At 47.5% G+C, this 24,670-nt stretch overlaps 4 protein-coding genes and 1 non-coding gene across 5 annotated transcripts; 1 reads left to right on the top strand and 4 right to left on the bottom strand.

Moving 5' to 3' along the window:
- Positions 1 to 5,273: 5,273 nt before the first annotated feature.
- Positions 5,274 to 10,222, top strand: LOC117844637 (protein FREE1). The gene is made up of 10 exons (XM_034725370.2): positions 5,274 to 6,182; positions 6,356 to 6,442; positions 6,543 to 6,674; positions 7,206 to 7,340; positions 7,744 to 7,809; positions 7,895 to 8,005; positions 8,747 to 8,839; positions 9,482 to 9,512; positions 9,595 to 9,671; positions 9,788 to 10,222. The coding sequence occupies exons 1-10, from the start codon at positions 5,439 to 5,441 to the stop codon at positions 9,863 to 9,865; spliced, it is 1,554 nt and encodes a 517-aa protein (XP_034581261.1). The 5' UTR covers positions 5,274 to 5,438; the 3' UTR covers positions 9,866 to 10,222.
- Positions 10,223 to 11,021: 799 nt separating this feature from the next.
- Positions 11,022 to 12,895, bottom strand: LOC117844446 (uncharacterized). Its single transcript, XR_011897475.1, has 4 exons — positions 12,873 to 12,895; positions 12,582 to 12,609; positions 12,365 to 12,462; positions 11,022 to 11,962 (listed from the first exon to the last, which is right to left on the bottom strand). It is a non-coding gene; the product is annotated as an uncharacterized protein (transcript).
- Positions 12,611 to 14,527, bottom strand: LOC117844640 (uncharacterized). Its single transcript, XM_034725372.2, has one exon. It carries the CDS (start codon positions 13,453 to 13,455, stop codon positions 13,099 to 13,101), a length of 357 nt encoding a protein of 118 aa, XP_034581263.1. The 5' UTR covers positions 13,456 to 14,527; the 3' UTR covers positions 12,611 to 13,098.
- A 1,654-nt stretch (positions 14,528 to 16,181) lies between these two features.
- On the bottom strand, positions 16,182 to 17,050 carry LOC117844638 (small ribosomal subunit protein uS15z). The gene has a single exon (XM_034725371.2). The coding sequence runs from the start codon at positions 16,949 to 16,951 to the stop codon at positions 16,496 to 16,498; it is 456 nt and encodes a 151-aa protein (XP_034581262.1). The 5' UTR covers positions 16,952 to 17,050; the 3' UTR covers positions 16,182 to 16,495.
- Positions 17,051 to 19,947: 2,897 nt separating this feature from the next.
- On the bottom strand, positions 19,948 to 23,232 carry LOC117844797 (probable serine/threonine-protein kinase WNK1). Its single transcript, XM_034725586.2, has 7 exons — positions 22,955 to 23,232; positions 22,802 to 22,839; positions 22,488 to 22,715; positions 22,089 to 22,309; positions 21,821 to 21,978; positions 21,268 to 21,709; positions 19,948 to 21,173 (listed from the first exon to the last, which is right to left on the bottom strand). The coding sequence occupies exons 1-7, from the start codon at positions 23,027 to 23,029 to the stop codon at positions 20,215 to 20,217; spliced, it is 2,121 nt and encodes a 706-aa protein (XP_034581477.1). The 5' UTR covers positions 23,030 to 23,232; the 3' UTR covers positions 19,948 to 20,214.
- Between the last annotated feature and the right edge of the window lie 1,438 nt (positions 23,233 to 24,670).

Here is a 24,670-nt window from a genome sequence, read left to right as displayed (position 1 = left end):
GATTTCATAGACAGACGGGGCAACCATCCGACCACCAAAGAGTTACCAAAACCCTGCCCCGTCCATCATCCTTATAGTTGTAACAGAAGGGTAAACATGCAACTCCTACAACTCGCGAGTGACAGGGAATCACTCGGCTTTTACCGTCTCCTAGTTAAGCCATGCATCTACTCGGTCCAACAGCTAGTGCTCAGATCATGGGGAATAACTAAGTTATGCATCTAGGGCTTCAAACAACTCCTATACGTAAATGCACAAGCATGCGACAGAAGGCATGCGCAAGTTTGGTAAAACACGCAGGGTTTTCATGCAACCGGGGCTTGCCTTCGAGCAAAGAGGAAGGAAACTGCTCGACTTCGGGGGCGACTTCGGCTTCGGCGGGCAGGAGCTCGGCTACACCTTCATCTTCTGGCGCCGGGTGTAGCTCGTAGAAGCCGTCGGCGAGGTGCAGCTCTACACGAATGCAATACAAAAGTTAGCATAGACGGTTATTTCAACAGCAACACTGGCTCGCCTGAGCCCAGAAACTCGCGACAAGGAGCAGGAGGGTGGGGAGGTTCGAGAGAGCTGGTGATGATCAAGAGGTAAGGATCGGAAAGGAACTTTATGATCTGATCCTTGAACTGGAGGATGTGGTATACTAGGAATCCTCAGACGCAAGCGCTGAAGGGTTCCTAAATTTTACACATACACCCTCGGGTTGAAGAAAAAGATCACAGCCGAACCCTCGTGCGAGGCGGATAAGGGTCGGCGGAACAGATAGGGTCGGGCGAGACGGAACCGGGGTCGGGCGGATAGGAGGGGTCGGGCGAAGCGGACTGGGGTCGGCAACTCACCTTCTTCCTGAAAGGAAAGCTTGGGGGTCGGAAGGAGGTAGACTTGGGCGGAGGGACTAAGGCTTCGAACAAAGGCTAAGACCGGCAATGCTCCGGCGGCGGCGATGCTTCTTGCAGACCACAAGTAAGCTTTTACGCAGCATGGAGGAGCAAGCGGCTGGGTGACCTGGAGAAAACTGAGGGAAGCTGAGGGAAGAGTTCCTCAAGAACTTGGTGGGCGGCGCTAGGAGCTTGAGCAGGGAGCGAGAGAATGGCTGAAGGCAACAATGGCGGAGGGAACTCCGGCGGCTGGTGCATTCCTTTTATAGCTGCTGGAACTGAGAAAGGAAACAGCGCGGGAGAGAGAGAGAGGAGCGGCGCGAAGGCCGGGGAGAAGCAATGGAGTGCTCTGCCGTGGCGGTGATTGAGCGAAGAGGGCGGTGGTGCAGGACTCCGGGGGTGACGCCAGCGGTCATTGGGTTCTGCCGTCAGGGCGGCGCAGGAGCGGTTATGCCGGTGGTTGAGATTTGGCGGAGGCGGGCGTCGTCGTGCGGAAGATGTGATAGAAGCGACCGGTTTAACGGCGCTAGAATCGAGGGCGCACAGGTGAGAAGACGGGCAGCCGCGGGCGCGCGGGCGAGCGCGGAGCAACAGATTGTCGGGCGGCTTCTGACAGGGCGGGGAAAGGAGCTGTCGCTGCCGTGGTCGGGGTTGGCGATGGAGAAATCGTCGTGTAGCGGAGACCAGGCGGCGCGACTGTGGTCGAAGTGACGGAAAAGACGGGCGACATCGGGCTCTGGGGCCGGGATCTGGCGGCGTGATGATGGGCGCGGGAGGCGAGGCTCTGCAGAAAGGTTGCAGAGGGGCTTCCGCTGCCATTGGGGAAGGGGGCGCGAGAATCCACTCAGTCGCTAGCCAGAGACAAAACTGAGCGGCGGCGTCGGAGAAGACGAGCCACGCGGCAGGGAGACTCTGAAGCGGGCATGCAACTCGAGTGCGCCTGTCGCGGAGGATCTGGGGGAAAAGATCTCGCGGGTCCACCGGGTGGATAGAACGGACGTTTGAGGAAGGCTTAGCAGGATCCGACGGTGGGCTGAGCTCGCCGGGGTTGGGATCTGAGCGAAGCGGGGAGGGGTCGGGTCTGAGCGAAGCGGGGAAGGGTCGGGTCTCAGGGGTCGGAATCGGGCTGAAGGCTGAGCACTCAGGCGCGGTAAAAACAAGGTAGATGACTAGGATCAAGGGCTCCGATTAAGATTAACTCGGAAGATTAGGGGTCGGTCATCACAATATGATCCCTATGAGAAGAATCGAGTTTCCGTACATCCAGCATACCATGGAATGAATCAGTTCACAGGCCTAAAGTCTAATGACGGTCAGCTTAGGAGAGCTTCATTTGCCACAGGTCTTGATACTCCCTATACAAAAATATCAAGCCTTTGTCTGATCAGCTTGTAACTGACCTGCATCAACATATCCAGTCCTTAGTCAATGGATTATCGCCAAAGTATGCAATTCAATTGATCACCAATCATTTATGCACAATTTGCATACCATCAAAATCCGACCCCTTGGCCTTCCCAGCCTACAAACCAAAATTCAGAATGAGACCAACGCATTCGACAAACTAGAAAGCTAAAACCAAACAAGTCCGGGCAGAAGAATCCACTCCGCGTTGCTCGTTTCCCGCACCTTGCCCAAGCAAGCCTCCTTCCCGCTGGCAGCACCGGCTGGCGGCGTCTTCCACTTCCTGGCATTGCCGCCGTCCCTGGCGCGCGCCCACGCCAGGTCCGACACTGAGGATCCCTTCAGGGACCCACCGCCGCCGGCCCCCGCTGCGACCCCGGGCAGCCCGAACAGGCCAGCGCCGCCGTCGCCGTCGCTGCCACAGAGCACGTCGAGGAACCCGTTGTCCAGCGCGGCGGCGAAGTCGAGCCCCGGGGCGGCGGAGTGGCCCATGAGCGTGCGCGACGGGGTAAATATGGAGCGGCGGCGAAAAGAAAAAAGAAAATGAAGCGAACCGGTACGGGGGTGTGTAATCGATGACATTGGTGGGTAATTTCCACCAATTCCATGAGAGGTTATAAAATTAGCGTTTTGAGGTGCTGCGTGGATTTGGTGGATCTAGGAGCTAGATCTGGGTTTTTTCCGGATCTGGATTTCACGGAGCTAGACCGTTTGGTTGGAAAAATTGGGAGTGGAGCTGTTTTGAGGATCTGGAGTTGCGTGGAGCTCTGACAAACAGACCCTAAGTTATTCAACTCGGTCTTGACCGTTGTGGCTTTTGAATGGAAATCTGTGGGGATTGGAATCTTTGTGAGATTGCGGGGGATTCAGGAATAAAATTTGGGTGGTTTTGGGTTTTAGGGATTGGACTGTATGGATTCGTGGGTGGGTTTCCTAATTCGTCGCCTATGTTTCTGAGGAGATGAGCCGTCGCGGTCATCTCGAGAGTCGCTTCGGTGTCCCAGACTTTGTGAGTACACATTTGGCGGTTCCTGCAATGGATTATGTTTGGTTTGATTTGTTCGTTGCAAGGGAATGGACTAGGTGTGGTGGATATGTCGGTTCAATTCTTTACTTACTCTGTAAATATATCCATTTTTTTACAAAATTGAAAGATTCAGTATCCTTGTGAGCTAGAACTTCAAATGATGTTTTGGCCTTCGTAAAGCATATAGCTCTTTAAAGTGACATGAAATGATTTTATGGTTTGCCAGAACGGAATTCTCCACCGTCTACTATGCAGGACTATTTTTTTTAGAGGAAATTTAATAAGTAACCCGCTTCCACTTCCAGGCCACATATATTTAAATATACATGGGCCAATAGCTGGTGCGTGTTGAAAGCCCAATGCGCGTAGAGGCCTAGCGTTATTTGATTGGACCTAACCCGCACGATACGCATAACCCAGTTCAGTCCACGCGCTAACCCGCCGTGTCGGACGGGCAGTGAATCACGACGGCGCGGCTGGAAATTTCTGGGAGCGTGGACTCTTAGGTGTGTCGAGGCTATTGCGTGTAGTTAGGCCTGGCGTCGTCGACACCTTATGGTTTAACACTTCATGCTAGCTTCAGATAATATTGATGTAATAAGAGGAATTAAGAGGGGGAAATGGTCGCTCATGGCCATATTATTAGGAAGATAAAGGTTACAGCAACACTGTTTGGTATTGCTGATTTTGTTTATGAAAATAAGCGCTCCAATATAGATGCTCACACCATAGGCAAGTTTAGCTGTTAAATCTGCCTCAAGATATTTGTAACTCTTATAATTTTATTGATGAATAAAGAGTTATGCCTCCCTCGAAAAAACGACGACACGACTGGCGAACAGTGAATACTATCAGGCTCGTTCGGTGCCGCCCATCCAGCTCCGGCTCATGCACTATGCGTGGTAGGGGTGTCAGAGGAGCGGGAGTCGGTGGAGTCAAAATTTGTGGCTCCACCGGCTCCTTGCCAGTCTGTGAGGGGGAGGAGGAGAGAGAGAGAAAACTGGCTCCCGTGAACAATATAGCTACAGTACATGAAGAATGCCGCGTCAGGTGGAGCCGGAGCCGGTGGGAGCTCCACCAAACTGGCCCTATATGCTGCAATTTCACCACATGTCGCCTTCTACAGCTTCGTGTGTGGGAAGAGCGGGTCCATGCATGTAAGAGAGACAAAACTGCTGATGTCATCCAACATGCAAAATTGTTTGGACTTAAAAAACTATATATCTTACACCGAGTATCAAAATTAAATTCTGATTGCACCATTGAATTTTTGACAATAAAAACTTTCCAACAAGATCCCACTTAACTATAGTTGGATGAACTTTTTTATTCACATTATTTAATCAAGGTTGCATATTTTTCGAACTGAGTTCGTATAATTTGTTCGAGACGTACTATACATTTTTTTCTGTTCTATGTATTCATATAATTTGTTCGATGTGTGTATAATTAACTTCGTGTAATTTGTTCCATATATATATACATATCATAAAAATATTTTCACCTTCGTAAAAATATCCATAAATAAATTTCATCCAAACATAGTAGTGTGGGTTTATTTTGAAGATATCGTTATAATAAGTTTAGTAGTGTAATCAGAATTAAAGTTAGGTTCTTGGTTTATAGGTTATGATTTTTTTAAACTTCACGTGCATGTCGATGATATCATCAAACTTGTCCACACATGTAGCTGATTCTTTTCTTCTCTCTGGCGCTGATAAAGCTTGGCCTTGTGGGCTAAGAATAGATAGGTAATAGGTGCATACGCTGCGACATTGGTGAATTTGTCGCCTTTTTTGATAACTAGCTGCATCCGTGGCGAACTGCCGCGAAAGGCGAGCCCGAATCCACCACAGGTCCATCACGGCCGTCCACTCCCACCTGCCGGCCAAATCGAACGGCCCCCGCGCAAGTGCACGCTCCAAAACGAATAAACAACCCAGGCTGGGAACCAACACGTCAACCTCCCCCCTACCAGCAACCCCCACCATCCTTTTCCCCCTTTCCTTTCCCCGTGCAACAAACGCAAACGCAAACGCAACGCAACGAATCGAATCAAATTCGCCGTCGACCTCGTCGGCGTCCGCGCCACCGGCCTTGATCCCACGCCCCCGTCCGATCGGCCACCGGAGATGCAGCACGGGAGCGGCGACTACGCGTCCTCCGATCCCGCCGGTCACTACTACCCGCACCAGTACGCGCCCCCGGACTCGAACCCGTACCCAGCCGCCACCGACGCGTCGGCGGCGGGGGCGGGCGGCTACGTCTCCGCCTCCGCGCCGCCCTACTCCGTCGGCGGAGGCTACTCCGACCAGCCGCCCTCCGCCCCGGCCTACTCGCAGCCGCCGCCCCCACAGCCCCAGTACGGCGCCGTCGGGTACCCGCCCTACCACACCAACCCCGCGCCCTACCCGCCGGAGCCGTACTACAACTACACGCCGCCGCCCACCCAGTCCACGCCCCCACCGGCTGCGGAGCCCAACCCTCCGCCGCTGCCCTACGACGCCCCGTACTACGGGGGCGGGTACCAGCCGCCGGCCGCGGGGTACGACAACGAGGATTACCTGAACGAGGGCGCGTACGCGTACCGCGGCGGCGGCGGTTCGGAGCCGTACGGCGCGCGCGGCACGGCCCCTGCGCGGTCGGGATCCGCGCTGTTTGATGACTATGGGCGGTCGATCAGTGTCCCATCTGGAGGGGAGCAGCAGCCCTGGAGCGGTGGTGGCGGTGGCAGTGGGGGTGGTGGGAGCTTTGGGGCGATCGCGAGGGCCCTTCCGAAGGTGGACACGCATGAGGATGAGAGTGGTGGTGCTCAGAAATTTCGGGTTAAGCTGCTGCCAGAGGGTGCAGGGAACCCTACTGATGTGCTTTGCCAGGTACGGTTATGATCAGATTCATGAAATTATGCATCATGGGCAAAACATGAAATTCTCGTGCTATGATTTAATAATTTCCCTTGCACCCACATTTACTAGTTGCCATTGATGAAAAAAGAAAAATCTATTGCCATTTTGATACATGAGATGATGTCTTGATGGTGCTGTTGCAGATTGGTCTAGATGGAATTCGCATGCTTGATCCAGATACAAGCAGGACCCTAAGGATTTATCCCCTCGATTCACTGACGAGATGGGAGGTCAGTTAGCCAGCTTGTTCTTATGAAAATGATGTCTGTTTTTTTTAACACAATATGCAATGGTGAGTGAGATTAATGTCTGTTTGCGGTTCTTATTTAGGTTTTGGATTCAACTATATTTGCTTTCTGGGCGAAGACATCAGTGGATATTGATCCAAAACGAATTAGGCTGAAGTCAAACAGTTATACTTCCAATACTATGCTTGACACTGTGACAGCAGCAACAGTGCAGGTATTGCAGCACCACTATTCTCCCTATCCCTGACAATATTTGGCCTCGTGTATCTACTGAAAACAATCAAAATGATTCTGAGGTGATGTTAAGTTCCATTATATTTCTACTTCCGTTCTTTTTTGTCTTTGTTGTTGCTTCAGAATGGTTTATAATTTGCTAGCATGCAGCAGTTTTAAGATGTGCTCACATAACATAAAACTACCAAAATGGCATTTTATTCTTTACTGTCATGTTGTCCTTTTGAATTTATATCTCAATGGTTGCTGTGTTTGAAGTGCACACTTTCTTGTTTTGGAAAGGGAGACAAGTTGGATAAGCTGGATATTGGATGGGATTGTTAATGTTTTGTCTGAAAGTTTTCTGTAGAAACCTGCCTATTTTTTCTTATAAATTTCACTACAGATGTAGGTTGACTATCTGCTTGGTGGTGTATTTTGTTCAGTGGGTCATTTATGCATGTAATTGCATTGAAAAACAATTTTGCTCTTTTTGCCTGTGCAACACTTAACTTTGTGCTTTGGTATTTAGTTTAAGGAGATTGGTGGAGATGCTAAAAGCAAAGGAACTGTGGATGCTGGCAATCCTACGGTTCAATCAAATGAGAAGAAGAAAGGTTTTGATTGGATGTTTGCAAAACCTGTTGATGAAGTGAAAGACCATTGGGTAAGCTGATCCCTAATATCGAATGGTTACTTGACTACACGATTAAGATTAAAGGAACTGTTCTAGTGTAGCTATTTTCTTGCAGATGTTGTTTGACATGATATTTTGATAAGAATATCTTCTGTGCTCTGCTGCATGTATGTGATTACATGCATCTCTAACCCTCATTAAACATTTCCTCAGATCACATTCATCACCTCTACTTCTATTGGTTTATGTTAGTGTTATGGATCTTATTCTAAATTCTTCTTGACAGTTTTCACCATCTTGTATCACCATTTCTTAATCTTATGATTAATCTTGTATCACCCTTTCTTAATCTTATGATTATTATGTCTCTTCACTTGTTATTCTGTTATTAAGTGTCTGCATTATTTAATATATACTTTTGTCACCTTTTTAGGTTCCAGACGAGGTTGCTAAGAAGTGCCACTCATGTGCTGTTGATTTTAGCCCTTTCAATCGCAGGGTAATCTATATAGCATCTTTGTCCATGTACTCATTATCTCTTATGGTAAAAATTTTGATGTATCAAGATGGTTCCTTTTCTGCAGCATCATTGTCGGAACTGTGGTGAAATCTTCTGTGACAAATGCAGTCAGGGAAGAATTGCTCTGACAGCTGAGGATAATGCTCCGCTTGTCCGAGTTTGTGATAGATGCATGGTACATTCCGCCACGCAATTGTTACTCAATGATTTCCTTCTTTTCACATTGACTGGACTTACTTTGCTTCTATGTTAGTTTCAGTTCGTAAGCTCTCTTTCAACCCCACATTTATGAATACCAGCATTGTTAAAACAAGGCTACGAGTTTGTAATATTCAGTTCACTTGTCAGTTGTCACTTCTTTGTTGCTAGTGGTTTTGAACCAGGATTGCACTGCTGGATCTGTAGCTCCTCTTGTTAATGTGCTTCGTAATGTTACTTCAATATAGTGTACCCACCCTATAGCTAAGGCGGTTTGGTTATTGTTGTTCTTTGCTTAATAACTCACCCTGTAGATGCTGTAGCTCTGGACAACTTATTTGCTGGATTTTCGGTACCGACTTAAATACATCCCTGAGTTGTGTATGTTTGCTTTGTGTTTTTCTACCTATATGTTTTGTTCTATTAAGTTACTCCCTCGGTTTCAAATCATAGGTTGTTTTGGCTTTTCTAGATTCATAGTATTTACCGTGTATCTAGACGTAAGCATATATCTAAGTGCATAGCTAAAACTATGCAGCTAGAAAAGCCAAAATGACCTATAAATTGGGACGGAGGGAGTAGTAGTTCTATTTTAGGCAATAATTTCATTGCATAAGACACTATTAGTATTTCAGATAGGTTTATATGGAACTATGCTTGGCTGTTGGTAGAGTTGCTATGCCATGCGCTCATAATGGTTGGTTCTTATATCTTACAGGCTGAGGTCACTCAAAGGCTTAGCATGGCTAAGGAAGCTACCAGCAGATCTGCAACCGTGCAGAGTCATGGAGATCTTGCTAGAAAACTTAAGGTATTTCCTCTGGCATATATTCATTAACTATTTAAGTGGCATGTGCACTTGATTTAATTGGGCATTCCTGGTTTGAAGCCAAAAGTGTCAAAAGTTTTGTTGCTTTCATTGGATAGTGCATTTTACTGCCAGAAATTTGGCAGTCCCTTCCATTATTGCAACATTGATATGATTTTGTAGATCATCATTTTACCAAAAACATGGCCAAATTGGGGGCGTACAGTTTCACAACCAAATTTTTTTAGTGCATATTTTGTTGCACATTGATAAGGCAAAAGCAGGCACTAGCTTAGGTATAAAAAAGGCTAGTATGAGCAGCATCAATATTCCCCAGTGATGGTAAGATTGCTGTTGCAACTCGGCCATTATATTGAAAGGCTTACCAGATGTTTTAATCTACCTGCAAGCTATAAGTTGCATGCTTCCAATTACTTCGATTCAAGAACTATAACTAGATGAAGTTGTGGAAAGTTCGAATAAGGATCTTTATCCCATGAAGGCATGAAGTTGCCTTCAGGAAATTTTGCGCATCATTTTGGTTATTCACAAAGTCCAATGGGAAAAAAGATGAACCATAGAGCTGAAATGTCTTATAATTTGTTTATGATATCAATCATTTTAACGAAATTATGCTGTCATTAGGAGGAAATGGAGCGAAACCGCAAGTCTTCAGGTACTTCTTGCTTGCCATCCCTTTTACAAGTTCAAATTACGGACTACAGTGCATCAGAATTCTGAAATCTCGGCTTGAAAAGGTCCCGTATCTGGTGGTGGTGCATCTGGTACCAGAATGAGGGAAGTTGCATGCCCTACCTGCACAGTCCATCTTCAGGTAAGCTGTCGGCCGTGCATAACACAAATTCACAGATGCTCCTAGTAATTTTGCTTTTGGTACATGGCGAATTAACTATTATAATGCATTTGTACCATTTGGCTGTGGAACTTCAGGTTCAGGTTCCAACATCTGGCTCAGAGACAGTGGAGTGCGGAGTGTGCCAGCATGCCTTCCTTGTAAGCTCCAATTGATACGTCGGGAGACAGTGCGTGCTATAGAAATTATTCTGTTGATTACTCGGCTTCTTTTTTGTTCTACACATAATAACTAATAAACGTGAGTTCTGTCCGCCTGTAAATGTACATGAGTGGATTTCAATTGCTGGGTGTATGTGGAGAATACAGATAGAATTCGGTGAAGACTGAAGATGGTCCCAAATCTATCTTGCATCTGCTTCACTAGTGTTATGCCATGCTCCTTTTTCTCGTAGCATCGTGCTTCTTAGCCTCCAGAGAGCAAAATTGGGATTTCGTTTGAAGCAAACTTTGTACAGAATGTCACCTGTCAACTATTAATGGCTTGAGCTGTGTCTATTTTTCGCTCCGTAAGTGTTGAAGCTATGATATGTTGGGTTCAACCTATTCGTCGAGGTCGAGGGCATATCCGGTTGACGGGTTGAGTCTGCTGTACCGGTCGTTCTTTACTTCTTTATTTATGGCCAGCGTAACCTCGAGCTTGAGTTTGTTGATTCTGCCTGCTAAGGTTTTCGACTTCTCTAAGTTCCGTTTGCAAATACATTTGTAAGGCAAATACGGTCGGTTTTCTAGAAGAATCAATACCGGCAGGAGCATGAAACTGGGATAGATAAACAAACTGGGCCAAGTTGAAGCATCATCAAGACTCAGGAACACAGCCACACAGTGGTATTGCAGGTATTACAAGCCTAGGCATATCATCGTGCATGTCGGAAGTAATCGAAGGACCTGGCTTAGCCGGCGAGGTCGCACATGCACATGGAGATCACGCCCCAGGAGGAGATGCTAGCTGGAGTACAGAAACTCCAAGGGTGCCTCCTGGAATGCACCACCTTGGCCGCCGATCAAGCGTCAATGATCGTGCAAATAGATTCAGGCAATCAAGTTGTTCGCAGTTCCTTCAAATAAGCTAAACGGGGCGTACTCGAGCAGTTGGAACTAAGGCAAGTACACATGCTAAATGCTTGTACCAAATATAAATATGCGTTGATACATTATTTGTTGAGGTACAAATGTTGGGAATAGGTGCCGCAAAATTATATTTGTACCCCCAAAAAAGCTCTATGCTCAAAGGCACGACAAAACCAGGTACAGCTTAAAGGAATGCAGCTCGAGATCCAGATTCGCAGCAAACACAGCAATATACGTGAGCTCAGGCAAGTCGGTCGCCGATGCCCTGGATGCAGTTGCACAGGCAGTCGATAATGCTATCCGGGCATACCCACCCATCAGGAATTGGACCGCATTGGCAAGGTACTCTGCTTCCATCTGCAATATTGTACCCCAGAATTTGCCTATCACATTCGCACGCCAGTTAGATTATGTCAGCAGTGATAGAGGGAAAGACCCCTGCTGATACAGAGATTGTGCGGCTCATGCCCATGAACACGGCACACCCGTTGAAGCTCTTGACCGGCATCAGGAGTCCAGCTTCAAAATCCACTCTATAAACATCATACTTTCTCTTATAGTTGCTGTCCAGACATCGGTGCACCAGCATCAACTCCCCACCATTGTCCACCAGGTGAGAGCTGTGCGCCATTTTGGAGAAATAAAATGACTCGCTCAGTTCAGCGACCATCAGCAGCATTGGCGGCTGCTGATCTGAAGTGATATTCACCACCATGACACCCCTGTAGGTGGCACAGTAGAAACGCCCCGCAAAAGGCAAGACCGAATTCATGTAGTCGTCGTTGATCACGGTCCAGCTCTTGCCGCCGGGCTTAGCAACAGCAAGCACCATGGGACAAGAGAAACATACTGCCACTGTGGAGGCATCGGCAACAAGGCCAGCACCATACACCTGAAGACTTCGTGCCGACTCATAGCCCCTAGCTTGCAGGAGCTCGGTCAACCGGGGAAAGTCGGTGAACTGGTGTGTGAGCGGATTAAGCAGGCGGACGACCAGGGTGGCTTCGTGGAGCAGCAGGAGGAGGCCCTCGGGGGTGAGCGTGAGCAACCTGTGGTCGTCGAGCTCCGGGATTGTCCATCCTGATGTACTCACCGGTGGAGACGTTAAGGAAGCGGTGGCGGCGGGAGCGCGCGCGGACCTCGTCGAGCATGATCCAGTGACGGGGGAGGAAGAATGCTATACTGTGAATATGATCGAGATCGAGAAGATGCCTTTGCCCCTGTCACTCCTAACACCATCTATCTTGGGGTTGATAGTGACGGGGAGACCCGGGGGTACAATGTTACAGATGGAAGCAAAGAACCTTGGCACTACCGTCCGTTAGGCCCGCGTACTGCTGTGGACTGTCTCCGCTTCTGCATCCAGGGCGACGGCACCGAACTTGTCTGAGTTCAAGGATTGTGTCTGGTACTTTGGTGCACTCCAGTTTCGGAGCTGTATCTTTTCTTCAAAGGATTTTCAGCACTCATTTGCAAAGGAAAACAGTTGTAATGGTAAAATGTTATGGCGGTTTATTATATCGTGCCATTAAGCATATGCACGCCAAATAATTTATTTGTTTGATATTTGCTGTCCTATTTAACCATGTGCGCTTGCGCGGTTTTTCGCCCTCAAGCATTGGTAGATTGATGCGCTGCAGTCGGAAACTTAAATAAGTTTTCCTGCGGAATTGAGGAACCACCTAAAGAAGACAGACCAATGATCAGAGCAGCCAAAAACTGCAACACATCTAATGCCAGCTGAACAGATTTGAGCCAAGAGAATCACAAACCAATCCAAACAGCAAGAGTGCAGAGATACCTGCAATCCATTCAGATCAAGCATCCAACTGGATTGAAAATCATGCAGCATTAAGGCAAACCGGCAGCGTACATGCGACAACAATTCCCGGATGGTTTATTTCACTCCTAAATGGGGGGAAAAAAACAGTGATGTCACAAACTCTAAACAAAATTTGCAAACAATTTTCCTTGCAACGTTCCCACAACAGCTAGCAATAGCTATTTCACTCCTCACAGCCTGCTACGGTGATCCCCACTGCATTTCTCAACACTGCAGAAACGTTAAGCACCAGAGGAGGACGCGGAGCACCGTGCCGCGATGTTCGACGGCATGTCGCCCTCCTTGCGCAGCGCCACGATCGCGTCCTGCCGTCCTCCACCTCCGCAGCGGACGGCATCATCAACAGCCGCCTGCTCCCTCGCCGACCTGTCGCCGTGCACGAACCCACGCACACGCCACCGTGCTGTTTCAGGCTCTGCCGACCCGCACCATTCGCCGGGTCGGCCGGCCGCGTGCAGACACGCTGCTGCAGCTGCTACTCGGCGGCGCCCTGGTCGAAGTTGAGCGCGTAGCTCCTGGAGTCGTAGCTGAACGCCGCGAGCTGCTGCTTCCTCCGCCGCGCGCCGCCGCCACCGCCTTTCGCCATGATCTCGTGCGCCACGGCCTTCCACCGCAGCTTGGCGCGCGCCGACCACGCGTCCTGCGCGGCGCACCTCTCCTCGCCCTGCTCCTGCTGCTGCTGCTGCTGCAGCGCCCTGTACTCGAGCCGGCTCGACGACGACGCCCGAGACAGCGAGCGCCCGAAGCAGCTGAAGCCCTGCGGGACGAGCTCCTCGTCGCACGCCGGCATCGCCCTCGCCGGCATGGACGCCTGGTGCACGAGGCTGGCCATGGCAACAAGAAGAAGAAGAAGAAGAAGAAACGCGAGCAGGAGGAACAGGAAGAGAGATGACTAGCACTGGAGGCAGAAGAGATGTAAGCCGATGAGACTTTGCGAGATGCTGTGGACACGCAACTGTCTGAATGAGCATGTACATTTATGCAGATTTGCATGCTGGGAAGCTGTTGGATCCAGCCATAAAAAATGCCCGGCGATGAACTGTCCGATCAGACGGCGCCATGGCAACATGTCCGGCGATCTCTTGTTTATTCCATAAACAAATGGCGTGCTCAATTCAATACCACGGCAAGTGTACCAGCAATGTCCTTGTTTATCCTGGCACTTGGCAGCATCAGGGAATTCTTGCCTGGGTTTGACCAGAACATGCGAGTACGTTTTCAGTTAAACTCAATTTTCTCCATCAGACCACATCTGAAACTGAGCAGTAGATGGCATCTCGATGCATCGACTTTGACCTCACCTCAGCAGTCAGCAGTACATGTATGTTTGGTAACATGTGCAAACATGAGTACCAAAGCATGGCCTACCAATAAGATGAACTATCCAAGCCCAGCATCCAAGATAAACTAAGCCTACCCACACAGGCACACAGTAGTAGTGGTAAACTAGTGGTTAAGTGGTCCAACACATAGCATTATGTTGAGCAGCATCTCTCCCAAAAACTAGTCTGCACATCCAGTAAGATATATGCAAACCAACCATCCAACTTGATTGAATCATTCACCAAAAGATAAGAGTTTCTCGTTACTTGAAAGTTGAAATCATGCACAGCAGTTTCAGCAACTGAAACCAACTCTGAAGGAGTTAGGAGCAGCGATCAAAACAGTCCAAACCCTTCAACACTCCGAATCCCTGTTCAACAGCTTTGCACAAAAAAAGAATAATACCACAGAAATCCAGACAGCGAGTGCAGACGATCTCCTTGATCAATTCAAATCAAGCATCCAACTGGATAGAAAATCATGCAGAATTATTTCGACCAGCGGCGTACATGCGACAACGATTCCCAGCGCTGCAAGCACCAGCCAACAGGGCATCCGCATGATAAAGCGCGGACGCTTTATTTGGTCAATCATTGTCAAGCATGGCTGCAGCTAGCCTTTCTAATTAAGCCCTAAATCTTATATGCAAACCACTAATATATGCGCAAACAACTGATGACGACATGTCTGGTTGTTACATGTTAAGCACCCTACACATGTTGGACTAAAGGGATTGTGTATCAGATTATCAGATCTTTGGGATATGATCACAAACTACTATAAAGTCTAGCTAGATACTTTGCCCCCAGCTCCAGAATCATTATGGTCAAAAGATTCTCAAAACAATTTCACCAAGTGTTACAAGTGGGCTGGTAGTGTGGAGATAATAGCTATACTATGACACCATGTTACACTGGATCCTTAGCACAGCCCAATCAAGAAGTAGACCTGCCCTAATGATCAACCTAAAAACTGCCCAGTGATCTTTTGACACTACAATATGGCAGCAAGCCAAAAGCCCAAAACAAAGAAATGTCAACTAAAAAAACCTTGCCACTCAATAGTTTTAGCTCGACAATGCAAATGCAAATGGTCACTCCACATTGCATGATGACCAGATATGGAGTTACCGACATTCAGGCTTACCACTCAATATAGGCAAATTATGTACAGCTCTTGGACCTAAATTTAGTGGAACAAGCAACCAAACAGAAGCGGGAATACCACTACTCTGAAAGCAAGTCTTCGGAAGGTTGTTAGTGATACTCCTCTCACCCAATGTACAAGATTTAAATTAAACAAAAAATATCAGTCTTGAATCATTTTGGGCTCAAATTCTTAAAAGAAACAATTTCCCCAAGAATCCCTAGTGGGCTGTTAGTGAAGGCAGCCATGTTGCTGGACCCTCAGCAAGGAAACAGCCAAATCAGAGGCAGACATGCTCTGAACATAGATATGCTGCTAACCCAAAAATTGACCCCAGTAACTCACCAGATGACCTCTGGATGCTGCGACATTACAGCCAGGAGCCAAATTCAATGACACAAAACCTTCCCACCCAAATCTCTAAAATGCAAGAGTAATACTCACTCCAAATTGCATAATATCCTAACAAGGAGATTTCAACCATCAAGATCACCTAATTAAATTACTCTGAAAATAGAATAGAACAACCGCTGCATGGTCACCTGACATGGACCTAAATTAATGGCACTAGAACCAAATAGAAACAAAACCACCAGTACTCTGACAACTTTTTAAGCTTCTTAGCGATGCCCCTCTCAGACCATGTACAAGAGATAAATTACAGCAAAAAAGGATCATGACCATACATCACTAGAAACTAGAGAACACTACCTACCAACCAAAGATTACTTCTTGGGCATTTGGATCCAAATCTGTAACATTTAAATCAAACTGGCATTACATCCCAATTTTTCCATTGAAAGCACCCCATGCACCCGTATGTGCTTGTAGAACCAAAACCTAAAACTTTAAAATTGGACAGCCAAACAGAACACATTGCACAGATCAATCGAAAATATGTAATAAGGAAACCAAAATAACCCAAGTATCAACATTTCTCCCTAGAGTTCTCAACCAATGCTGCTGTCCAGCAGTCCAGCCTCTTACCAAACAATGTAGAATAGATAACTGGTTAAGTTATATAAAAAACAAAGTACCACGTATCAATTGTGCAATCAACATAACAAAGAGGAAAACGTGCAAACAGAATACCACCAAGTCTCTTGCTTCATTCTGAACTTTCGATGAGCATACCTCCATACAGAGTATTACCAACCTACTCAGGGTTAAACCCAACTCCAAACCATTTTTAATAATCTAGCTCCCAAGGACTAAAACCTGATCCAGTCTCATAAACTCTCAAGATAAATACTTCTTCCCAGGTGCATAATGTAGATAAATTTAACACCTTACATACCAAAAAGTACTACCACTATAACTTAACTTAGGATTAAGGTAAACTCCATAGCTGTAGAGAATCAATTCACAGGAACCGAGAAGCTCAAATCAAACGAACCCATCACTCATGCCACCAGAGTGCTGGCGGCGGTGGATTCGTACTTCCAGGAGGCGGGGATCTTCTTGGCGCGGCGGTAGTAGCGGGCGAGGCGGTGGACCCTGCTCTCGACGAGGATGAGGCGGAACTTGGCGTCCACGTCCGTCCGGTTCCTGTCCAGGTGCTTCCTGATCGCGACGGCCTTCTTGATGAGGAAGTAGAGGTCCTCGGGCACCTCCGGCGCGAGGCCGCGGGCCCTGAGCACGCGCAGGATCTTGCCGCCCGTGACGCCGTGGACCAGCGGCACGCCGTGCGCGTCGCGGAGAAGCGTGCCGATCTGCGACGGCTGCTGGCCCTTCTTGGCGGCGCGCACGATCATGTCCTCCACCTCCGCCGCGGACGACCTGACCCACCCGGGCGCGGAGCGAGCGTAGGGCAGCACCGACGAGGACATGCCCTTCCCGGGGCCGTACATGCGGCCCATGGCGACGGACGGCGCGGCGGCGAGAATGGAGAGCGAGCGCTACAAGTGGCGACGGCGGCGAGACGGAAACCTAGAAATGGCCGTAAACCCAAACCCTACCCGCTACCACTATATAGTGGTGGCGAATTGCGATTTATGACCCTGGGCCGGCCCACACGTCGAAGCCTATTATAAGCCCAACCTGATGCTGACCGGAACGTGCGTGGCCAAGAATTAAGCCCGTTGAAGAGCACGCCCAACATCTGAGCCCAAGAAGAGCCGAACCTTTTGCATCTTGTGGTGTGTGCTAGTGTGCTCTCAGAATTACGTGCTGTCCATAGTTCTGTTCTTGTTTCTTTTATTTCTTTTCATTCACGTTCTTCTTCAGGCTAATATTCTCATGCTAACCAAGGTATACAAAAAAAAACAGTCTAATGATTAGTAAAAACTGCTAATATACTGTGTCTGTATCCACTTAGAACTGAAACTGACAACTGAACAGTGACAATATTAGTTTTGCTGGGCGATGCAGGAATCTTCCTGCGAAACATTTTTGGCCGTTCTTACCGAACCAACGAGCTTTACATGCCCCAACTTGATCCACGTGCACGAGCGCACGAACATCAGCACAAGATTCATGAACCACGACCCCCGAAGTAGGCGAGGCATCGGTGTCGTCGTCACCGTTGCGATAGGTAATGTGCAGGTCCAAAGTTTACGGCCCAAGCGTGTCAGCTCTCATCAGCACGCACGCTGCTTTAACCCACGATTAAGTGACGAGTGACGAGGCAGCTTTGCAGAAAAGCAGCCTCGCTCCTTATCAAGTCCGACAGCAGCTTTGCCTGTGCAACATTGCATTCCAGGAAGCCAAAAACACTCGTGTTTCAGTTGTGGATATCATCTTCTTTTTCTCTGAAGAAAAACTCCTTTCTGCAGAGATACCTGGAGCAGTGTATCGGCGGCCGGTATGAGGAGCTTTCCTTCATATCCTCTCACATGGTATCTTGTTGCCGTGTGAGAAAAGGATGCTTGGTTAGGTTGGGGACAATGCAGGTGTAGTGTAGGCAATAAAACAATAGACTCCTGCATTGCATCTCTACTCTATCTACCCCTAACTAGCAATCCGGCCATTGGTGGTTGTTCTCAAGAAAGCGGCCTCGTCATCTGCATTTCCGGATAAGGTCATAGCCTTTCCATGGTCTGCTCCTACACTTGTTTTTGCCACCGAGGAGCCAGACCAGTTTGTCATGCTGCATCGAAAAGGTTAGGTTATCTCTTCAGGCTCATGCTTCTAGTAGCTGGATTTTCCAGATAAACAAACAGCCTCGATTTGCAGGACTTGTTCTTAGCCGACTTATCAAACATTTTCTGCATGATCAGTTGTCTTGTGAATAGAATTTTGTATGGTCAGTTGCTGCTGAATTAAGCAGCAGAGCAACGTGGGATGCCCCCAAAGCAGCCGGGCAGGAGAGCCGCCCCCTGTTTCCTTCTCTGAATCACTGAATTTTAGGGCAGGAGCACGAGCACAGGACCATCTGCTGACTGAATTATTCAATGGGAAGTTAGAAAGGGCAGTGCTTTGCCTTTCAGCCTTTGATCTCCTACCACCCTCAGCCTACCTTGGCGCTTGCCCGCTTTGATGCCTATCTTATCAGAATATTTGTAAGCATCCACAATGCCTTTACAAAGTTAGTTGATTAGATGTAGGAGCACTCATTATTAGACACTTTACCAGGGCTTTGGAGTTCCTTAAAACTGTCTCCTTTGACTCGTCTTCAGAAGCGCATTTTAATCTTCGCTTTTCATGACCGCAAAATTGTCATTATCGTATGGAACCACTTTGAATTATAGGTTAACCACATGTTATAATTCATTTGATTTGATAAATTGAAGTGTCAGGTTCTTTTCAGCCTAGACCAGTTTTTGACTCCGATGACGAGTAGTTCTTCGCTCCTGCTCTTGCTGATGACTCACATAAAACATAAACGGTAACTGCCCTAGGCACTGTCAAAATACTTCAGTTTACAAAAAATGTTGCAAACACAGAGAGAGAAGTTGAGAATGATCTCCTCGAACTCCAAACAAGATCACCTAGTTTCCTCCATCAATTATCCATGGCGAGATATGGACCCCTTTGTCCTGCTCCGTCCTCCAGCACGCCAAGCTGGCAAGTTGCAAGCCTGCAAGTCCCAAGATGTGGACCAATGGCGGGCGGCGCCTCCTAGCCATCCAGATCTAGGCAACTGAATTATCAGGCTGCATGTGGTGAGCATCCGTTACTGGACAAAGAAATTATACAGCCACAAAAATGTTTCTATAAGAGGCTTCTGTACTGTGATATGCTCAAATATCTGTCTATCCTCCAGCAATTTCCGTCTTCTAGTCCCTCCGTCCCAAATTACTATTTGTTTTGATTTTTCTAGATACTTAACTTTTGACATGTATCTAGACATAATATATATCTAGGTGATTGAACTATGCACCTAGAAAATCCAAAACGAATAGTAATTTGGGACAGAGGGAGTACATCACAAGAGAACAACATATTTTTAACAAGGGGCATCGGAGAACGAATCAAAGTATCAAAGAAACCATATCTTTCTATGTAGTGTGAGTCTACCAAATGCCAAATGATCAGGATGGTGTCATGTCATGGAAGGGTCAATTGATTAGTGCAGCACCCATGAAGCAGTTGGCAATGCAAATGCATAGGCTGGCATGTTTGTACCTTCGATGCAGATTTGATGTATATTCAACTACAACTAGGAGAGATGGATGTCCATTTCATAGGTGTCATGTAGTACCAGGCAAGGACAGAGCTCCAGCTCCTGATTCTGGCCATGAGATTCAGCTCTAGCACTTTAAATTGCTTTCTGCCTAGTCAATTAGCAGCAACTTTGCATCTCTGAACTCCGAAGATGTGAAAGAGTGGCTGTTGCCTGTATATATTTTTTTTTTGATGAAACAGGAGGGGTTTCCCCCTACTGGTTATATATTAATATTAAGAGCAAAAAAAGTTTAATGAAACAGGAGGGGTTGCCTATATTGAGGATAAAACAGGATATCCCAGTGGGGGTAAATGATGCAGATTGCACTTGTACAGCCTAACCACCTCTCTGGCCTCTGCATTCACATGATGAAAAATTTAGACAAAGCTCAGCCTTAATCTACAGACAACCCCCAGTCACATTCAGTCTCTTGCCCAACAACTATATTTCATAATGGACACAAAAAGAACCAAAACAAATGTACACTCTATAAAATTTACAGGGCAAGAAAGCATTTCAGGCGTCGACGGCATTCAGGGGTACAGATCTGGTCCTTGGAAGATTTGGTGGCAGCTGAGCCCCGGTATAGTAGCGCCTGGCTGTAAATGTACAGTCCGGATTGCTCCCAGCAGTGTCGACCTCACAATGCCGGGCCCTCTGGGCTCCCGGATCGGGGTGCTTGCTCTGCCACGCTTGTTTGATCATGTTAGAATGATAATCGCTGCTTCCTTTATCCGGGCTTCGGTCACATGTCGGTACACGAAAATTGTGGTTCTTTCCGACATGGAAAGATTGCAGCTTGTTCAGTGAAGGCTTCATCCTACTTACTCCATATGCATTGTCGAAATCAAGAGATGGATGGATAGCCCTCTTCAACTGTGCCATTTTCCGTGCTTTGTACTTGGCAATCTTTACCTCATGCTTCATGTCGAACCCATTCATGTGAGGGTTAGTGTCATTCTCATAATGATTGGATGAGCATGACTGCTCTTGGAAAGAACTAAAGCAAAGCTGATTAGAATGATTTCTTCTACCCATCTGCACGAAGCCATTCGTGTGAGTGGAATCCTTGCTTTTGACGTAATGCTCTGTCTGGCCACCTCCATCATCAGAGCTTCCTGCAGATTCTTGCAAATCACACTGCTCTCCGTCGGCTTGGAACGTGATCTCTTCAAACCGTCCATGTAGCTCCGCACATTGACAACCTCGACGGGCTGATGACATGTAGGCATAAAGTGAACCACACGATGACACGTTGGATCCACAATTATGGCAGTATGAAGTATCAGGAGCTTCCTCTATGCCCGGACCAGGCCTCCAATCTGGCACCAATGCACTGACCTCGCCATCAATCATGTCAGCTATTCGAGTAACTTCATGGTCAATTATATCCAGCTCGGCTACCATTTCTGTTGCGACGCTTAGTGCCGTGTCAGCCTCAACATCAAAAGGAAAATAGATGTTGCGCACCCGCCCTGCAAAATGAAAAATTAGCTTACAATATACTGAATCAAACCTTTATATAGTGAATCAATCCTCAGAATTTAGTGCATTACACATTGTGCATACCATCATTATCAGCGATTCGTAGTCTGAGGAAGATGCCTCCATCTTCGCTCTTTCTCCCTTTGATTGTGATATCCACATTGCCAAGAGGCTCATCTTCGTGCTCGTTGAAGAGGTCGATGCCATCTTGGCCTTTCATGTCATCATCCTCGCAGTCCCATCTATCTTCAGTCAGAGCGTCTTCATCAATGCTGTCTGAGAATCCATTACTCATCATGGAGCCATTGCTATAGGTATGCCCTAAGGATGAAGGCTGCCGAATATATCTGGTTGTGACATTATAATCCCCATCCTCTGAAGAAAAAGCCATGTCATCAATGCGGAGGAAGGGGTCCTCAAGCAGCTCTCTCGCTGAGAGTCTCTGAGATGCCGACGCCAGGCACTTCTCAACAAACCGCCTCACCATTGGATCTTTCAACTTGTACAACGCTTCTGGCTTAGTACCCTACGAAACCAAACCACTAGCTGAAATCAGTAAAATTATTTCAAACTACACGCGCGCACATCAGAAACAATAGCTTCAAATAGCTAAAAAAGGATTCAGGGATCTTCTTACAGAGATCACTTTCTTGTAGATCTGCACTGGGTGTGTGCACTCGCTGTATGGATATTCAAACGTGACCATTTCAAGCACGCACATCCCAAATGAGTAAATATCCACCAGCTCGTTGTACTCCTCCTCGTACACCTCCGGTGCCATGAACTCCGGCGTGCCTATCCAACCAATCCCACACCTCTACCCCATCAAATCTCCATGTAATAATTATTGCCAATTGTGATCAGACGACACCATTTCGGACTACTGAGCTAGTCAGATGGCTTACCAACGCAGTGGACGGCATGGGACTTCCGGAGGATGGCGGCCAGGCCAAGGTCGCCGATCTTGACCTCGCCCTGGTTGCCGTTCACGAAGATGTTGTCACACTTGAGGTCCCGGTGGATGATGGGCGGATTGTGGCTGTGCAGGTACAGCAGGCCGCTGAGGATCTGCCGGCACCAGTGCTTCACCGCCCATATGTTCACCCTCTTGTGTCTCTGCCTGTACCTAATCACCACCGGACGCGCAACCGCAATCAAATTCAGTCCAAAAACCAATCAAGCACAGAGAAAAAAAAAAGGAAGAAACTTTTGCGACTGGTCAGGAAAAAGGAGGCTCTCTGCAACCGGACATGAAAAGGCAACAACTTTAAGTGCTACAGGTGCGGAGGAGGTTGTTCACTTACTGGCGGAGGGTGCCGGAGGTGAACATCTCGGTGATGAAGTTGATGTTGCGGCGGGAGACGTCGACCCAGGAGGTGTAGAACTTCATGATGTTGCGGTGCTTGAGCGTCTTGAGGAGGTGGATCTCGCAGTAGAGCCGCTCCAGGTCCTCGGGGCTCTGCAGGAAGTCGTGCAGCTTCACCTGGTTCCACGCCACCTCCATCCCCTGGTACTCGTCGAACGCCCTGTACCTGCAGCGCCCGAACACGCACCTCGGGTCAGGGATTCAGAGGGCAAGCAAAATGAAATCACGCAGCTCCGGAGCGCCGGATCTTACACAGTCTTCGACGCGCCCTTGCCAAGAACATCGGTGAACTGCGGAAAACAGAGCAGAGGAGCAGGGAAACGGATCAGCGAAATTGGCGAGCGAAAGGAAACGGATCGAGAAACGGTGGTGGGAGGAGCTGCAGTGGCGGTGGCGATTCCGTACCCGTCCGTACCGTCCGGTGGGGTCGACCTCCGCGTACTCCGGGCAGTCGGCGGCGTCGATCCTGGCGCCCATCATTCTTGCCAGCTCCAGCTCGCTTCTTCCCCCCTGCAGCTCCAACTCTACCGCCGGGGAGAGCGCGCCTCCGTGCCGCGGCCTCTGCTGTTAGGAGCAGCGGATAGGGACTGAGGAGAGGGAAGGGGAAGAGGGGACTGGTGCAGGAGAGAGAGACCTATTTAGGGGAATCTGGGCACACATGGTGTGGGCAGAGAGGAAGGGGGGGGGGGGGGGGGGGGGGGGGGGGGGGGAATGCCGATGGGGATGAGGGGCATGAGGTTAAGCATAGGCTGATTAGATAGATGCGCGCGAGCTGCCATGGAAAAGCCAGATGATTTTACTGGAATTTTTTACTCAGATTTACTTGACCGTATTTTTTTAATTCTGATATTGCTGGTAGGGAGCATGGGATTCTAAATATGGTGGTAGGTTTAGGTTATTAGTTGGGGTGATTATTCAATCTTGGCATGGTCAAAATAACTGCAGTTGTTCTAAATAACAATCAAAATATTGCCGGTCGTTTTAAGCTGACTATTGTCATATATAAATATAAAACATGAACATGTGGCGCACACAATATTAGGGTCACAAAAAATGATAAATACTTTCCAATGCAAATTGTTCAAAGCTAATGTGTAGCAATTTTGTTTGCATTAAACTTGAAAAGTACAGGGGAAATTGATTTATTTGATCTCAACCAAATCCATGATGAAAATGATAGCTCACTTGAAACAATAATAAGTTAAATGTAGGAAGAAAACTATGAAAGGAGTGAGGCAATGCCTTCATCTTCTCATATTTTTCAGCCAACCATTTTGAAACCTGTGATCTTCTAACAAAATTGAATAAAAATACCAAGTGAATATTGTGGGGCCGTTTCTTGTTGACTCTTTGTCCTTTGCGCAACAAATACAGATCTGCTCCAAACTTGAGAAAAAAAAAAGGGAAAATCTGCCTTGTGCTGAGTTGGAGAGGCCCCACGGCTCGGCTTGTCTGCTCCTTGATGGTGAAACCCTACTAAATGCTATGCTTCCCCCAGCAAATACATTTTGGGCCATGTGGGTGCCATGGTGGTCCATTCATATTCATATAAAAAAGGGTGAAATACTAGTATTAGCCATATGGGTAGGCCATGACCCATGTTCTACATCTTGCCCTTTTTTTCTCCTTAGATTCTTTTGGTTGCTACCTCCAAGCAATCATGGAAATAAGATAACCTAAGGACAATTATAGGTACAGTGAGCACAAGTGTCAGCATTTGTCTATTTCATGCCAGTTTTTAAAATGCTCTTTGAGAATAGCATCTGTTCATTGAACTAATGTGACTTTACAAAATGTACATGCACCAAAAGTGCACATACAATATATCTCAATGGTACATCAATGGAATTGTTTTGCGATTGCTAAATGATATGCGCAATTACAAAGCATGGCACCTTGAAATATACCAGATCGGTTCATCCAAATCGATTGGTCCAAATAATGCTAAGTGACATCACATCAACATAAGGTGCACATAGTAGTTCTTTGCCTTTGTTTTGCAAACAACATATTATTATTCGTATCCATAGAGAGCATACCTCTAACTAGAAAAACTAATAATTTTCGTGAATAGATTGGCAGATCACTTGATCGAGCCAACTTGCCGTGGTGTCCTTATCC

Source organism: Setaria viridis, chromosome 2 (assembly GCF_005286985.2).
Source record: "Setaria viridis chromosome 2, Setaria_viridis_v4.0, whole genome shotgun sequence".
NCBI classification, from domain to species: Eukaryota; Viridiplantae; Streptophyta; class Magnoliopsida; order Poales; family Poaceae; genus Setaria; species Setaria viridis.
Note: the sequence above shows the minus strand (reverse complement) of the source record. Positions and strands in the feature narration are given on the sequence as shown.

Coding starts and splice junctions, on each gene's coding strand:
- LOC117844640 (XM_034725372.2), bottom strand. CDS start 13,455: ATGGCCAGCCTCGTGCACCAGGCGTCCATGCCGGCGAGGGCGATGCCG.
- LOC117844637 (XM_034725370.2), top strand. CDS start 5,439: ATGCAGCACGGGAGCGGCGACTACGCGTCCTCCGATCCCGCCGGTCAC. Junction 6,443..6,542: donor ATTCACTGACGAGATGGGAG/GTCAGTTAGCCA, acceptor GTTCTTATTTAG/GTTTTGGATTCAACTATATT. Junction 8,840..9,481: donor ATCTTGCTAGAAAACTTAAG/GTATTTCCTCTG, acceptor TGCTGTCATTAG/GAGGAAATGGAGCGAAACCG.
- LOC117844797 (XM_034725586.2), bottom strand. CDS start 23,029: ATGATGGGCGCCAGGATCGACGCCGCCGACTGCCCGGAGTACGCGGAG. Junction 22,716..22,801: donor AAGGGCGCGTCGAAGACTGT/GTAAGATCCGGC, acceptor CGGGCGCTGCAG/GTACAGGGCGTTCGACGAGT. Junction 22,310..22,487: donor ACCTCCGGCACCCTCCGCCA/GTAAGTGAACAA, acceptor GGTGGTGATTAG/GTACAGGCAGAGACACAAGA.
- LOC117844638 (XM_034725371.2), bottom strand. CDS start 16,951: ATGGGCCGCATGTACGGCCCCGGGAAGGGCATGTCCTCGTCGGTGCTG.